This window comes from Haemaphysalis longicornis, unplaced genomic scaffold (assembly GCF_048455015.1).
Source record: "Haemaphysalis longicornis isolate Haplotype H1 unplaced genomic scaffold, Haemaphysalis longicornis Haplotype H1 scaffold_7, whole genome shotgun sequence".
Taxonomy (NCBI): Eukaryota; Metazoa; Arthropoda; class Arachnida; order Ixodida; family Ixodidae; genus Haemaphysalis; species Haemaphysalis longicornis.
The window spans coordinates 97,991,664-98,009,285 of record NW_027526422.1 but is presented as its reverse complement, the minus strand read 5'-3'; the positions used below and the strand labels follow the sequence as shown (position 1 = coordinate 98,009,285).

The following is a 17,622-nucleotide window of genomic DNA, read 5'->3' as shown; positions in this document are numbered from 1 at the left end:
GCCTAAGTCCGAAGCCAAGCCTTGGGCACGTGGACAGCCAGCTTCCAATCACGAGCACACCAACGGCTAGCGGCACGCGGCAAGAAGTGCCGGTCACAAACTGAAAAAGATCGCCAAAAGGCACGCGCTAAGCGTGCACAGGAGGCTTGTCCGTAACCCCCGCTTACACAGTGAAACGTCACTAGCTTTTTTCTTTGCTGGCGTGCACTGAAAAACCACAAAACACCATATTTTTGTCACCAGAAAGTCAACAGGCAGCGGTGACAAAGCCTGTATCATATGATCTCACCGGCAATGGTTGATCACCCCTACCGCCGAACGGGCAATACCGCCATGCGATGACAAGACTATTCAGTTCTGTGGCGATTACGCCGGCGACATGGCACAAAGTGAAGCAGCATTTTGAAGCATAATGCGCCTTACCTTGGGCACAACCTGTGAAATATAACTTTATTTGTTTCTTTTTTATTCATTTTACAATGAAAATACCCGACTTCCAAGAACAGTGGAAATGTTTGGGCTATCCTTTAGTCTTAGTCATTCCAGTCCAAAGATAGTCGTCACCAGGGGACTCGAAGTTCTATCCTTGCCCCGAGGTACGTATAAAATCCTGATGTTAGCGGGGTTGCTTCTTCGGACCAAACGATCTCTATACCCAAGGATCTAATCTTAATGAAAGTTATCCCTGCAGCCAGCGTCTCACATTGTTGCTTTTTTTTCCTGCGAACACGAAGCGGCAGTTCAGTGGCCTTTTTCTAATATCCGATTCCCGCCTGAAATGACGGAACTCGTCTTTCAGACATAACCTCCCTTTTTTAGACAAGATGCCCATAGAACCGAGTGCAACGCAAATGTCGTAAACATTAGGTTGTTCGGTGCAAAGAAACGCTAAGTGTAAACAGAATGCGAAGGGGTCTTTTAATACACAGAGACGTGGACAGGTTAACAAAATGTTGAGTCAAGGGTTGAGCCACAATCTCAACACCAAAAGTGTCCGTCCGCTTACAGCGGTGAAAGCAAACGAGGTTTGCCGAAGTGATTTCGAGGTGTGGGCACTTCCCATATTTTATTATTTTGCTGCGACATTGCGACAACGGCGCTGAACAATATTGCAGCTTTCGAGATAAGGTGGCGTTTTTCTATATCGCGTAGCAAAATGAGACATGCATTGCTTACCTTCCGTCACAAAACATGGATGCAGTTTTCGAGGAAACAGCTTCTTATTTTTCCATTTATTCATGTAGGCATTAATGCTGCCGAGCGCTATATCGAACATTCTGCGTATATTTTTTTGCAGGAGATCCATTGTTAAAAAAGATTGCATCCTAAGCTACAACGTGAAGGTCTACGTTCTACGTATTGCATACGATGTACGCGTTTGAAGAGCAAAAGTTTCGAGCGTCGTGTCCTAAATCCTGCGGCAATGTGAATATAGAAAGGCCATTATAGTCCTGAGCTGTTTCCTCGGCGCTTTCAACTGTGGAGTGAAATGAAACGGAAGCGCACGAGCGCGTGAGCCGCCGCTATAGCCATGGCATTTTCGGGTTCGATGTCATCTAGTGGAGGAGCTGTATGAGAGTGAGGGCGCGAACACAGTGTTACACAGTTTTTTGAGAACCTATTTGCTAATGAATGAGCGAGGACTGCTTGCAGTGTCGTAGTTGGAAAACGCAAGCCTCGACATTAGGTCAGGCGGTGCGTGGGCACTCACGACTTGAGCCACAAGCTAATAAACCGTAGCTCATGTGCGAGCTGGCCTTGGCTGAAGGTAACTCCCATCGATTGCACACAGCCTATCCTACAGCGCCACCACACGTGTCCCAATTCTTCTCACGCCGTTGCTACGGGGTCATCCTTCAGAGATGTCTGCACAGTCGGTGCATCGCAGTCCGCGGTGACTCGCTGTTTCGGGGCCGTATCCCGTTCACACCGACCGCGAGCGCCGGCGTCAGAGAATGCGGCAGCGGTCCCTGCGACCCTGGTCGCCAGCGCCCCGCGCCCCGAGCCCTCCGCCGTCGTCGAGGGCACGCACGATCTCGCGGAAGAGCAGGCCCACGTGCCAGTTGTACTTGGCCGAGCACTCGACGTAGCCGCAGCGCCAGTGCTTTTTTACCAGTCCGGCGACCTCGCGGTGCTCGCGGGGCTCGCCCAGGTCGTGCTTGTTGCCCACCACAAAGACGGGCACGCCCTGCATGTTGCGCGACTCGAAGATCTGCTCACGCATGTTCTTCACGTATTGGAACGTCTCCGGGGCGTTCAGGTCGAACACGAGCACGTAGGCCGACGCGCTGCGAAGGCCGCAGTAGCGGAAGTCGCTCCACTCGTAGAACGAGTTGGCCGGGAAGTACGGCACCACGGGAAGGTCGGTCACCTGCGCACCGCAGCAATAGAAGACCCTCATCGGCACCAGCTCAGAACATGCCCTTACGCACAAGAGTAAGGGAGGCAGGGAGCGAGTGACGAAAAGAGTTATTGAGAGAGTTAGTAAGCGAGGGACGAAGGTGGGAAGACAGTTAGTGAGCGAGTGAGGGAGGAATGGATTAAGCGAGTGAGGCAGCGAGTGGGTGTTAGGGAGTGAGAGACTGAGGAAGTGAGTGAGTGAGCGAGTGAGTAAGAAAGTGAGAGAGTGAGTGTGTGAGTGAGGGAAGAAGCGAGAGTGCGGGAGGGAGTTTATGAGAAAGTGAGTAGGCGAGTGAGTAGGCGAGTGAGTGAGGAAGCGAATGAGTCAGTACAGGGAGTGAGTGAATGAGTGAGGGAAAGAGGGAGGGAGGGAGGGAGGGAATGAGTGTGCGAGTGAGTGGTTGAGTGAGGGATTGAGTGAGTGAGCAGGCAAGCGAGTGAATGAGCGAGTGAGTGAGGATGAGAGTGAGTAAGTGAACAAGTGAAGCAGTGAGTGAGGGAGTGAACGATTGGGAGAGGGAGGGAGGGAGGGAGGGAGGGATACGGAGAGTAAGGAAGCCAGTGAGTGCGCGAGTGGGTGAGAAGAGTGAGTGAGTGAGTGAGTGAACGAATGCGGGAGGAAGGGAGGGAGTGAACGAGTGAAGGAGTGAGTGAGGGAGGGACTGAGTGAGTGATTAGGCGAGTGAGTAAGGGAGTCAGTGAAGGAGCGAGTAAGTGAATGAGTGCAGAATGAACTGAGTGAGTCAGCGAGTGAGTGGTTAGTGAGTAAGTGAGGGAGTTAGTGCGTGTGGGAGGGAGGGACTGAGTGAACAAGTGAATGAGAGAGTGAGCGAGTGAATGAGGAAGAGAGTGAGTGAGTGAGCAAGTGAGCGGTAGAGTGAGGGAGGGAGTGAATGCGGAAGGGAGTGAGTTAGTGAAGGAGTGAGTGAGGAAGAGCGAGTGAAGGAGTGAGTGAGTTAGGAAGAGAATGAGTGAGGGGTGAGTCAGTGAGGAAGGGAGTGAGTGACTCAGTGAGCGATTCAGTAGGTGAGTGAGTGAGAGTGAGTGAGTGAGGAAAGGAGTAAATCAGCGAGTCAGTAAGGGAGCGAGTGAGCAAGAGAGTGAGTGAGCGGGGAGTGAGTGAGTGAGTGGCTGAGCGAGGGAGTGAATAAGCGAGTGAGTGAGTGAGTGAGTGAGTGAGTGAGTGAGTGAGTGAGTGAGTGAGTGCTGTGTACCTGCAGGTCGTAGAGGCGCCCGTTGACCACCACCGAGGGGTGGAAGGTGCGCCTGGTCTCGGTGGGCACGTACGTCTCACTGAACTCGCTCCACACAAACTGGTGGATGAGCGACGTCTTGCCCACGGCGGGCGCGCCCAGCACCACCACCTTCACCAGGCTCATCCGGCTCGGTGGCCGCTCCTGCTGGCGCCGCACGGGCCGCCCTTCGCCCCGTCGGCTGCACGGGCAAGCAAGGACGACACGCTCACGCTTCCGGATGCATGGGCCTCCTTCGCCTTGCTAAACAATCGGCGGAGGAAAATTTGTAGACGTTATACACTGCAACGACAGCAGTTTCGCTCAAAAAGGGTTCTAAATGGCCGCTGTTTCATGGCTCGCAGAGGAGCACACACTAACGAGAGATCACCATTATTGACCTGCATTGCAGTACTCCTCTACACCATCCACCATTCTCACGATGGTTGCTGTACACACTACACTTTTGGAAACTGCCGTTATTTCCAGCAGTTCAATCCGGAGCTATCGCCTGCACATGTCTGTACAACTCTTTTTGTGGATGAGAGACGATTCCTTTCTTGTTTTGTTGTGCTTTGATACATTTCAGGTGGACAGCGAGGCGCCTTCGCCAGGCTATCTTTTCGCACTACCTGGGGACTGCTCTTCTGTTTCATACGGATTAAAAAATGGTCTTGCTGTTGCGGTGTTTTTTAAATATTGTTCATATCCAACCGTATGTGGCGTCCTTCGCTTCACCCTTCATGAGTCTCTCGAATGCAAGCCGTTCCTGTTCATCACCGAATCATTTGGCATAACACCCTGGTGGCGGACAACGCGACAGTGTATTGTCACAAGTGCGCTTTCTGTTTACACTCTCCCGGCGGAAATCACAGTAAACGCTAACAAAACAGCTCACCTGTAATAAGCACTTCGGGGAATGCTTACAACATTTCAAAAAAGTGAAAACGGAAGCCTAGTTGGACCTTATGTTGATCTGCCGTTGAACGTTATGTTTAATACCCCTGTCACACGGCCACTTTCAATCGCGATTGAGTCGAACTCTATCCGGATCGGGCGCTGCTACACGGCAGTTTCAATCGCGATCGAGCTCGATCCCGTTCGAACTCAATCCTGGTTTCTCAAGCGCGATCGAGGCTTCCAAGCGCGATCCAACGAGAGCGACGATACTCTCGTCCCCGCTCAGTAATGGCACAGAAGGTGACAACTTCAACTAACGCCACAAATTGTGTCAAATAACTTGACCCAAACAAGCGTGAGGTAACATTTACAGAGTTACGTATGCCTACGACCGCGCAAAGTTACCAGACGCCGGCCGCAAGTACATTGTTAGCGCCATCTGGCGTAGACGAGTGCAACCGGTGCAACTTGATTGAAACATGCCGTGTATCAGCGGCAGTGTTGAAAACTCGATCGTGGTTCACTTCAATCGCGATTGAAAATGCCCGTGTGACAGGGGTATTAGTCTCATGTGGCTCTTGCGGTGCCGTGGTCGCAGCTTAACCATAGACGCTTCCTCGCGACGTCAGTTATGACAACCGGCAAGACAAACTGCACTAGATAGCCTCTTCCACCGTGGCGCACTTTCTCGGTCTCCTCCGCCCGGTACTACGGCCTGGTTCTTCTTCATCCATAGCAGTGTGGAGTACATCTCTGAGCCCACTCGACGATGCATACAAGGGGTGCTTCTAGTACGCTCTACGGTCCGTCGCCCTTTGTAGAACACTCCTCCGGTACTACTGTTTCTCTCGCCCCGTGCGTGCTCCCCTTCTCGCGCTCTCAATTTTTGTACAACCAATTTTTTGTACCTCAAAACCCGTTCAATGAAACATAGCAATCTACGGTTTCCGCCACTTTGAGGTAAATGGCCCACGAAACGTGACGCCCAAAAAGGCGCTTTGAAGTTCTAACCCAGTGTCGTGGGTGAAAAGCTTTATACATCTTGGCTTTGACGTCCTGCTCGGGACTCCCTTGCGTGCGTACGAATAGATATTCTTAGCCACCGCGTTGCGACTAAGTCTATGCACGCGAGAAAAGCATAGAGTGAGCGTATGTGCCTCAATAGGACGTGCAGGTGCTTGTGCGGCTTCTTTCACACATTAGGGTTGCGCCTATGAACAGGTTTTGCACCAGGCCAACTTGCTCTCTGCACACTGAAGTTCTTTTTCTCTGACTTGAAAACCTTGTACTATTGATGTAGTGCAAAATATCAGTTTTCAAAAAAAAATGAACCTTCTGAACCACACACCTCCGTGCATGGGTGCAACACGGATAAAATTTGTAAATTTCTTGCGGAAAACAAAAATTATTTGCGGGCTCCCCTTTAATTCTGTGCGTTTTATTCTCCATTGCGTGTTCTAAGTATATATTATAAACACTTTTTTTTAGTTTAGAAACTGTTTTAAAAGAAGGTGTTCACTGTTTTTTTTTACAAAGTACAAATGTTACAACTTCTCAGAGATCCGTAATCCTCTAGCTGTCAACCTGCTACTGACATTTAATTTACATTCTGATCTGATGTTTTAGTAAGCGGCCATGAACATTTAGAAACATCACTCGCTGCTGCGCAGAACTGCGCTACACTCAGACCAACCGCTATGTTTCTGGATACAGAGGGGCTCCCTACAGCGCAGCATTTAGATAAAACCTATGCCTGGAGACACGTCAGGGCACCGCTCATTTTATGCCTTTCATGGCAGACTCAGATCAGGAACGAAGAAAGAACTTTAACCTTCAGTTAGGTGCTGAGAAATATGTAGGGCGTAGCTTTCCAGGCCGTGTCACAATCAAAAACAGCTTCTCTCGTTGCAACATCTGGGAGTTTTCTTGCTAGCATAATTATGTTCAAGCAACGTAAATTTACTTTACTTAGACCTATTTATAACAAACGCAAGTATGTGAATGACCCATAGGAACGTGCGCTATAGATTCTTTCTCATACCCTCGTACCATGCGTAGCTATTTCTCCAAACACTCCTAAACCTGTCTGCTATACGTTTAAGCTCACAAAACTTGACGAATGAGACGTACTTTCTGAGTAGCCCGAACACATTACCAGGAAGTACTAAGGTGAGTATACGACAAACAAACCAAAAGCTTTACACAGCCTTAAATAAAAGCTTCTTTACTTCTTCATCACACCGTGCGGAGCACCCCCGTCTTTAGTGGTACTTACAGAGGTTGACAAAGCACGCCGTTACGCCGCGTTTCAGTCGGTGTTCATGATTCAAAGAGCTCCTTGTGGCTCTCAGCTCAGATTAATATCGAACAAACCCCTCAACGCAACGTGCAGCACCAGGCGAACGTCGAGGACTAGGCGGAGCTCACCGTTTGACATTTGGCTTGAAACCAGTTCGCAATGTTTTCCTGGTGCAGTTGTTCTGTTGGTTAGCCCGCCGTCATGTTGGCATCTGATCCTGCACAAAAGTACAAAAACGGTATCGCATTTGAAGACAACCGCGCCGAGTGAGTTGTTGAACTCGTATTATTTAGGAAAACGGAGCCTGTCACCGCCATTGGTGACCAGCGACTCGACTAGACTCTAGAATTTGCCACATTGCGCAAAAAAATATTCCTTCAGTAGTTCGCTAAAAGTTTTCACAAAACACTTTCCAGCAATGAAAAGGTTGAAAGGCGGGGTAGAGCGCTTTCAAAGGGACGTGGGTCCCCGGCAATTACGGTTCTAACAAGGTAACCATGTCCATGATTAATTTAGGGGAGGATAGGTAAGTTTCAACACATCTGCATAAAAATGATGTCAGCGGAGCAGTCGCTATTGCATTACCATGCAACAGCGACTGAACAAGTAGCAGGAACAGTGGCGAAACGTCCGACAAACAGCACTAAATGATTCGAAGCAAGAGGGACATCACAGAAACCCTTATGCCAAAGGCAAGACATGTTACGTCATTTAATCCACCATTTCTGGCGTTGATAGCGAAACAAAAGCTGTGAACAGCGGCAACAAACTACTGATTGTACAAGCAATCAGCAGCCCGGTAAGGCTTAATTAAGCTGTAGTCATCCCAGCTGACCGACATTGTCGCAAAGGTCAAGGCTTCGGCGAAGGCTGCTTTCATTAGGAAACAACTGCCTGCACATGCAGTTTTTCATCACGACCTCCTTCTAGATTTTTTTGCCGGGCTTTCTCTTCCCGATTGGCGGAAAGGAAGCAAGGGCAAACGCAGCTCGGGATCGGGCAAAGGTCGCGTGGACAGCCGTGCGGGCGTAGCTTGGCAATCTCGCCACGTCGTCGCGAAGATTGCGAATTCGGGGAGGCCGATCTCATTCCGCGGCAGCAATCTTCCCCTGTAGGCGCAGCGGCAAGCGAACGCCACAGAAAGGGTGGGCAAACACAGGGAGAATGTGCCCACGGATCGTGTTTTGCAGACACATTGCTTTTTCCCCGGCGCCCTCGCATTCTGGAACATCCGCATTGCAGCGATATTTGATAATGGAAGCCGTGGAATAGCATGGCTCGAAGAAAACTGTAGGCAGTTAAGCTGCTGTCAGAGAAACACTCAACTTGCCGTTTTAATGGGTATTTTTTCCTCGCGCTTTTTTTTTGTGTGTTCGTGTGCCCTTCTGCGAACGGCCCAAAAAGGTTTTCGTTTGTTGCACATGAAATAATAGTGAACATATTGAAGCATCGTGGAGAGCCGTCCTAGTTGAAATTGATTCATTTTTTACACTTAGCGCACACAAAAGGGGATGAGGAAGGAAAACACGGGCAATCCTTTCTAACAACTCATAACTTAATCGAATAAACAGATTTTATATCCAACAGTGCAAGAACAATCGACCGCGCACACATAAACCCCTCTTTCCTCCCAGTACATCATACTCACGACCACGGCAATAATATCTCGTCTGAAAATGCTAACAGTGAGGGCCTTATATGGTCTTCATGGTGACGAAAAATGTGCAGGGCTTCTACAGTTTTTCTTCGTGTTCTATGGCGATGCTTGAAGAGGATGACAGCGTTATCAAAGCAAGATGACAGTGTTATAAATACAGGCCGGATTTTTATGCAATAAAAAAGGACGTTTTAGGCGCCTCAAATACGCAGCCAAAAGAACGTTTTATGCCTCGAATGTAGTTATTATAGGCAGCATAAATTTTTACATCAAAGGGTACAATTTCGAAAGAACATGTTCACGACCTGTATCTAAGATAGCAAAAACAAAGTTTTTATTTTTTATGATGGCACAACGACGCCAACAGATCAACATAGCCGTTTATTTGTGCCATAAAACTGCTGGACTAAAGACGATTCATTGGCCGCAGTTAACAAACGCACATCTCACATTCGTGTTCATTGCTCCTGTCGCTTTGCGTAAGTGTCGAATATAGTGAAATAGGCATGAAAAAGAACACTTCAGAGCGGCACATACTGATTAAAAAGCTCTACTTTATTCTGCCTGACGCAATTAAAATACGACACAACAAAAACAGACACAGGTAATAAATTCAAAAGACGACAATTTATAAAGAAAAAATAGCATGTTCTTACACGAGGGCTGTTAGGCACCACTCTAGCAATTTCCTCATTAACATTGATATTATCAGAATTGTTCAGCAAGGCGTGCCAACTTGAAAAGTACACTTTTTCACATTTTAAGAGCATTTTCAGAAGGTGTTTAGTACCCGCAAAGTTGTTTTTATGGAAAAGCGGGTCTTACAGCCCGTCGGCAGTGTGAATTTTAAAGGGACACTGAAGTTAATTTGTCAACCTCCCGTTTTGGCTTGCACTGCACACTTGCACTGCACACTGCACACTGCACAAACACACTTTTCATCGCTAATCCGGGCGATAAGGCGGTATTTATTTCATAAAGCCTGAAAGAAAAAAAAAAACTACCATGCGCGGTTTCCGGCGGCTGCACCAACCAACCGCAGTGGCGTCAGTAAAATGTGCTACGTGATTGGACGATGTCCAAGATTAGCACTCCAACAAGTTTCGGTTGCGGTTTTCTGAGACAACATGCTTGGCATCCGGCGTTATCGTTAGATGGGAATTATCAATATCTCAGTAATCGCCATACCGCGCTTCTGCCGTGTTTTCGACTGTAAAATGCATCAGATAAGCCTACCAGGGTGGCTTAGGATCGTAGCAATTACTAGCCGAGGCGTGCGGAGTGGATGAACGCCCTCCGCGTCACAGCAGACGCTCAAATGCGATGCGCTTTTCCCCCGTCTTTGGAGCTTGCCCGGCTCATGCCTGCATCGCAAAAAGCGTGTTCGCACCAGGCCAAGGGCCTGCTGGTTCGAGACTGGCCCCACTGCCCGCAAGCAGACGGTGCTTATGGCAACAGCACGCCAACGAGAACTCGCTAGCGCGTCAGTGTCAGTCTGCACGCCTTCTGCGAACTCACTCGTGGAGCAATGAACGTTACAGCGCCAAAATGGTGAATTCAGTATAGAAAACATGGGTTAAAAACATAGAAATCAACTTCCAAAAAAAAAAGCATGCACTCCCGGAGATTCTAATTGGCGACTTTCAAAACAAAATACCTAGCGCTCCAGACCACTCGGCCACAAGCTAGCGCTGCCAATGTCGGAAATATAAAGTATATAATAAAGAGCCCGTTTATATTTTTATTTACTTTTAGCATTTCAAGCAGCTTAGATTACTATTTTTGTATAGTGCGCGTGCGGTCAGCGTCCCCCAAAATTCCCATAATATCTCATGTCCAGTGACTGTATTTCTTAGACGAGAAAGCGTTCGCAGATGTGTATCGTGCTGCTGACCGCTGTGCCCACTCACCTAGCGCACAAAAAAGTGCTTCCTGCACCCTAGTTTTACGCTGTACGGTAAAAGTTTTTAACTTCGCTGACTCTTCTCCCGCCTTCAATTGGCCTTAGGTTTTCCTGCTAGCGTACCAGTCAGCGAAGCGTCGCAAGAGCGCTTGTGTAGCGCTTGTGTGGAGCGACCTGGACTTACAGCTTGATACAGTGTACAAACTAACAAACTAAAGGCACATTCTTCCAGGCACAAACGTGTCGTGGCTTAGTTTCAACTGAGCGAACGAATTGCGACGACCCGTCGGCGGCCGGCGGACTAAACGCTGGGCCGACTGACTCGGTCGGAAGGTCGGCGAGCTCATCTCCTCCTGACGTCACATGAAAACGCCACAGAAAATGGGCCAGGGTGCAGAGAGGAGGACAGGATTTCCGAATTAATTTTTCTAATAAATCAATTCGCGTAAACGCGCTAAGAGTGGTCGAAGCATGGCCTATGGACTCCGAACTACAATTTGCGCTCTTAATACCTACCGTAATCGCTGGGCGGTCGCCGCGAGGCATTCATACACCAGCGCTCGGCATTTTCTTTTGTTTTGCGCAGTGTCTGGAGTTCCGTCCGACAGCACTCTCGCTGATCGCTCCAGGCATGGCTAGTGTGCCGTCCTAGGTCCTACGACATTCAAATATTTAAGACTAGGCTAGCACTGCTTGAGCCGTCTGTCGTCGTAGTGTAGAGGATTCGTCTTAGCTTCCTGATCATAACGACGGTAGTTCGAGACCGACTAATGCCATGCTTTTTTTTTTTTCATCTCTAAATTGCACTATAATTTTGATGGCTTAGGTTAGTTTTGGTGTTTTCAATTAGTTCTCTTTGTGTGTTTTGTTACAAAATCCAGTGGACGTCGATATAGCGGAGTGCTTATAATACCGTCGGACGGCACTCTAGACACGGCCTTTGTTTTAACTGCCGGGCGGACGCCGCAATCCTGACCAATCTCCCTAAGTAGATATGCTGGCTTGCCAATCGTGCGCTGGGACTCTAGGCGGCCATCGCGAGGCACGCGCTCACGTGCGCTCGGCATTTTCATGGTATTTCTAACTGCCGACACCAAACTATAACGATTTTCTGAAGAGCTTCGCTGTTAATGAGAAATATTTCCTGTCCTCGTACGTAGGAACTACTGAGACTGAACACGTGTTGATGTGAGCGCCGTCGGTGATTGCTCTTACATTGCAATGGTTAAGGCTTGAGCGAGTTGGTGTATACTTGGTGTACAAAAACGGGAACAGCGTAACGCAGACGAAACACAAGAATAAAGTAAAAACCACGAGCGCTGACTTACAATGGGCGAATAAGTGGCACGTCAGGTGCGTGTCTTACCGCTTTTTAGTTTCCTTTGTATTTTATGATAATTTAGTTTCTCCGGTGTGAAACAGCCCGCTTAAGCTCGTTTTGGGCTTCCTCTTACTTTAGCGCGTCTTGGTTACTAGTTCCTGGTATGAAAAAGCGCCCTAAACGGCTTCTCACTGAACCCAACCCAACCTGTTCATTTTTCGTAATTTAATGATCCTTCAGCTGGGCTTTCTGATTTGACCAATAATTTTTATGGAGAAAATTCGGTACACAATGCCCCCAAAGAACAACTGGCATCAATGCCTAGCTGGAATTCGGACACTTTTAACAAATTATCGCAATACGGTAATAAAAACATTCCCTGTCTACCTGTGTGTGGTACGGGTGGCTACAGTCTATTAAAAAAACTGGTTGATTCCTCTGTGCTTGGAATCGGTAAAACACGAAAATGGAATGTACAGCGAAATCGGCAGCTGAGGATGATTTGCGGTTCGCCTGCTGTCTTGTGGGTGTGCTTGGCGGGCGACGTCCTGCTGGTGCGTCGCTTCGGCAAAGGTGTACTGGCGTCATTTCCGTGACGTCAGTGAAATCTTGGGGTATCCCTGCATAAAACACTTTCGTATTAAAATATAAAACCTAAAAACCAACAACCCTAAGTATAACGTACTCCTTAGAACTGAAGGTTGCTTTCCCGCAAGGAGACCCTGAGTGCAAGCGCGCACCCTTTACAGGCCGCTTGCTTCATTGTAGTAGCGTCACTTCCGTGACGGATATTACGTCATTCAAATCCCCTTGTATCCCGGAATAAAAAAATTTCGTGTTAAAAAAACCTCCTCGTCTTAAAAACACCTCAACAGTTCGAATGACAATGAAACGCTGGGCCTAGGGGGCACAATAAAATACGCTGGCTGTTCTCCGCAACAAAGCTACGCCCCCTGCCCCGGGCGGGCGGGTGACCGATGTGGAATGTTCAAGCGTTACTAGTAGGCTCCCTCAGGCACCTTTTTTTTTTTCATTTTACCCATCAAATTACGAAAAAAAATTACCAGTGGGCTATGCCAGGATATACGTAGCGTGAGCTAAGGTTCAGCAATTCAATCCAATCCAATCAAATCCAGTCCAGTCCAGTCCAGTCCAATCCAATCCAGTCCGGTTCGGTCCAGTCCGGTCCGGTCCAGTCCAGTCCAGTCACTGCTCCTCGCACATGTGCAGCACGGCTGTCCAGGAGTCCCGCGAAATGGCTATCAAGCGGCTCCGGCGCAGTGTCAGAATTGGCTACTGCGCAGCGGAGGCGCACAGCTGCGCACGCGCCGACGCCTGTACGTCTGCCGCGGCTATGACGTCACTCCTCTCGATAGCGCAGACCGGCTAATTAGCATACCCAATTCTCTACACACCCGTACTCCAGTTGGATTGAATTTCCAATCCAATCTAATACAAACCAATTTAATAAAAACCAATCCAATCCAATGCTCTTCGCGCTTGCGCAGCACGGCCCCTCAGGGTCTACGCGAAACTGCTCGACCTCGGCCAGTGTAGCTTACGCTACAATGCATCTTCAGTCAGTATTAAAGACTGCCCGCAGAATGTTCTAAAATCTCAAAATCTCCGGCTACGATGGTCCGTTAAACACATGGCTCCCAACATTAGCGATCCACTCCTGCAGTTCAAAGCACAATACACTCTCCTTCTCTCTCTCTTTCCATCTTTCCCTCCACCTCCCTCTGCCCCACAAACGCACACATGCGCACACACACACACACATTTTCCCTCTCCCAAAACTAATTGTGTTTTCCAAGGCTCGCTTCGCCCCATCGACTGCGTTATTGGAACAAAACAAGCTTTACAGGCAACGATCCCCTGGCGTCAGTCGGGCAGAGCTCCCGCTGTCTCAATAACCTTGGCGAAACACTTATGTACGACACCAGCACGCCGCTTCTACTTTCCTTTTTGTTCTGTTTCCTCTTAATCGTTATCTTTCCCCGTGTGTGTATTTATTCTCCCGCGGGGGAAAGCGGGGATCTGGTAACAATCCCGGTATGTTGTGTCGCAAGCACAATATGAAGTTCCGGCGCCACCAACCTGACGGTTACCATGGCAACCAAAATATCCTCCGCTCCATCGGCTTATGTCTCCGGCGTCCAGAAATACATACCGCGCGTTCCCTTGATAGGCTGAGGGGATCGATGTGAAAGCACGAAATGGTATCCGTCGAAATCGGTTTACAGAGTATTTGTAAGGGTGAAAACTCTGCTATTGTGTTCTTCTTATCTTGCCTCCTTTTTTCGTCATTACTGTCGTGAGCGATGTTTTAGATGAAAGCGCCCTGAAGAGGAGTTGCGACAAATAAACTATCAATAAACTTTTCACTTCATTTCAGCATCGGTTTCTTTTCGAATGTATGGGGTCTTTTCCTATCTTTTATTTCTGTTTTTAGTCTTTCTTTGTTTCAACCTGTCTTGTTGTTCTGTTTAGAGGTGGAATGCCAATTATACTTCTCTTTTAACATTGTGTTAATGCTCCACTTCAACTTGTACGCATGCCCTTAGCATTAAAAAATCTCGTTTGAGCGTTTTAGCCGTAGAATTCTAAAATCCTGTGAGATTCGGCCGTTGGCTCTTCTTGAAATGTCAGCAAATATTGGCTCATTTCCGTGAGCAGTATTCCCTATGAGTCGATATTTATTTCGGTTGCTTAAAATCAAGTGACCTCGCATAGCATGACAAGATCTGTAGATTGCTATCGGGCGATTTGTGGTAACCATGGGCATGCTCACAAAGTAACGCCACTGTTTACTTTATCACCATAAATATTATGTGCCCGCTCACATTCACTGCACAACGATGGCTGAACACTCCAAACCGGGCTTGTTCTGGGGCATCGGGATCTATTTTCTTGCTTCTGCATGAATTTTCGGATCTCCTTTCGCCAACCTTTCCCGCCTTGCATACTTCAATTTCTCGACGCCCATTTTGCTACTTGGGTATTTTAACCGATCTCAGTCTTGTGCATAGAATGTCTAGCTCAACGCCACTTACTTCTTTTTTTCACTTTATTGCCCCCCAAAAAAACGAAATGACCTTCAACTACAGGCCTTCCTACTGCGTGAAGCTTAATGGAAGTACGCAAGCTTGTATAGATTGTTTTTAGTTTTCGAATGTGACGAAATTTAAGCTAAGGTAAGTGGCTTCCCATTGCAATTAGATTTAACGGTTTCCTCTTTCACAAATGCTCACGTACGCGTGCCTTTAAGCGTTTGGAAACGACAAATGGACGTCGTTTTCGAAAACGCTATTTTAAGGCAACAACTTGGGCTACCGTCCTAATAAAATTTTCCCTGGTTGCCCGCTTCTTGGCAACTTACTCAGCCACTCTAGACCTTTCGTTCAGCGCACGAGATTGCTGGCCCAATTCCCAGTCATGGTGGCAGTTTTTCTGGTAAAGGCGAAAAATGTCATCACCCGCGTATAGGAGATTTCGACACCCGTCGCGGGGCTTCAGCCAGTTTGCGAAATTCAGCAACACTCCACTACGCCATGCAGCGTTGCCGAGGCAGAGGGGTACACTGCTCAACGGCTGTCTTCTGGAGAGACTGCTGCATATTTCTACCAGACGACGGGAAATGCGAAATTGTCCGGCCACGATTGTTCTACGTGAGTTGACTCGGCAAGAGATTTCACCGACCAAGTATTGCACTGCACCCAACGAACCGCTTAACAAAGAAAAAAAATGTCTACGCCCTGAATCCCCCGAGCGTCACTTAGGGTAAATTAAAGTGGGAGCGACGAAAGAGGAGACGGGATCACTCTGAGCAGAACGAGTGGTCCGGCTCCGGTGTCTGGCGCGCGGGAAACGCTTTTATGGCGAAACTTGTCCCTATCTCCGCGACGTTCATGGCTTACTTCACCCTTCTCAGCCTCTTCCGTCCTTTGTCTCGCTATAAGCCTCGACGCTGCTCCTCCTCTCTCCCTCTTCCTTCCCTCGTTTCCCCTTTCCCTTTCTCTCTTGAGTAGGCGGCTTGCGTTTAACAACTCCTCGGCGTAGACTCGTCGCCCATACGACGCCGTCACAACAAATCGTGCCGCTCTTCGCCCCCAGTGTCGTACTTCTTCTTAACGGAGAGCAGAACGTGGAGGACGGGTAAAAGACAACGGGAAAAAAAATAAACAGCCAGAGACGAGAGAGACGCGACACAGAAAACGGCGAGCAATGCTGGGCACGGGGGGATTGTCGCGAGCGCTCTCCGCTCATCCACCCACTCGGCTCGTATATCCTTCTACTGCGCTCTCCAGCGATTACGACGTCGTCAAGCGCTGTGACCGCGCGCTTACGGCGCCGGATAGAATCACGAGGCTCCTCTCGAGCCTGTTTTTCTTTTTGTGTTTTTTCAGCGCTTTGTTCGTTTCATGATCACGCCCAGGTCTTTTTTTGCGTGCCTGCATTTTGTTGTCTCGTAGGCATTAAGTGAGGCCTAAAAGGCGACGCAACCTTCAAAGCGGTGGCGTTCATCTTCTCACTCGCGTGCCTGAACCGGCTTTTTCCGCTTACAAAACGCCATTTCTCTCTTCCTCGACAAAGAGAATATATATATATATATATATATATATATATATATATATATATATATATATAGAGAGAGAGAGAGAGAGAGAGAGAAAGATAAAACTCACAAAGCGCGCAAAAATAGCATAAATAAAGAGTCGGACACACAGCAAGAACAATAACAAAGTACGCTTACTTACGTAGCGGCAACGGGACTTGCCTTCATCAGAGTAGAGTTACATGATTTTGCTGTAACTGTACTCTGCAAAATCATGTAGCAAAATCATGTAACTGTACTCTGATGAAGGCAAGTCCGGTTGCCGCGACGTAAGTAAACGTTCTTTGTTACTGTTCTTGCTGTGTGTCCGACTCTTTACTTATACGATATATATATATATATATATATATATATATATATATATATATATATATATATTATATATATATGTATATATATATATATATATATATATATATATATATATATATATATATATATATATATATATATATATATATATATATATATATATATATATATATATATATATATATATATATATATATATATATATATATATATATATATGTAGCGAATCAGAATAGGAAATGAGGGGCTCGTTGAAAATAACACAGAAATAAGGGTTGGCAGTCGAGAAACCTCGGAAAGCAAAGGGAGGATGTGGTAGATCATTGAAACAGATTAAGAATTTGGAAAGAAAGAAAGAAGTGAAGAAAAAATGCCCGCCAGGTGGGATCCGAGCCAGGTGGGATCCGTGGGTTCGGATCCCACCTGGCGGGCATTTTTTCTTCACTTTCTTTCTTTCCAAATTCTTAATCTGTTTCAATGATCTACCACATCCTCCCCTTTGCTTTCCGAGGTTTTCTCGACTGCCAACCCTTATTTCTGTATATATATATATATATATATATATATATATATATATTATACAGAAAATAAGGGTTGGCAGTCAAGAAACCTCGGAAAGCAATATATATATATATATATATATATATATATATATATATATATATATATATACAAGAGAAGAAAAACTTCGAACAAGGTAAAAGCACGATTGTGGCCTACGTTTCAGCAAAGAGAACTTGCTTTCCTCAGGGCAATCTCTCGCCCTGTCTCAGGCAATCTCTCTCTCTCTCTCTCTATATATATATATATATATATATATATATCCCTGAGGAAAGCAAGTTCTCTTTGCTGAAACGTAGGCCTCAATCGTGCTTTTACCTTGTTCGCTTCTCTTGTATGTATATATATATATACTCAACACTCCTCTCTTTCAGTGGGATGAGAAGGGATGGTGTAAATGTTCTGAAAAAAGCACCACA

At 47.2% G+C, this 17,622-nt stretch overlaps 1 protein-coding gene across 3 annotated transcripts in view; it reads right to left on the bottom strand.

Annotated features, from left to right (window-relative positions):
* Window positions 1-208: 208 nt before the first annotated feature.
* The window catches only part of LOC144144667 (ras-like protein family member 10B), a 77,194-nt gene continuing 59,780 nt past the window's right edge, over window positions 209-17,622 (bottom strand). The window contains exons 2-4 of one of the 3 annotated variants that reach the window (XM_077676196.1): window positions 6,960-7,048; window positions 3,615-3,896; window positions 209-2,371 (exon numbers count right to left, since the gene is read on the bottom strand). In XM_077676196.1, coding sequence (XP_077532322.1) covers window positions 1,949-2,371; window positions 3,615-3,779 — 588 coding nt within the window. In that variant the 5' untranslated portion in view covers window positions 3,780-3,896; window positions 6,960-7,048 and the 3' untranslated portion in view covers window positions 209-1,948. The remainder of the gene's footprint in view (window positions 2,372-3,614; window positions 3,897-6,959; window positions 7,049-17,622) is intronic. The other 2 variants (XM_077676195.1, XM_077676197.1) reach the window with 2 other exon arrangements.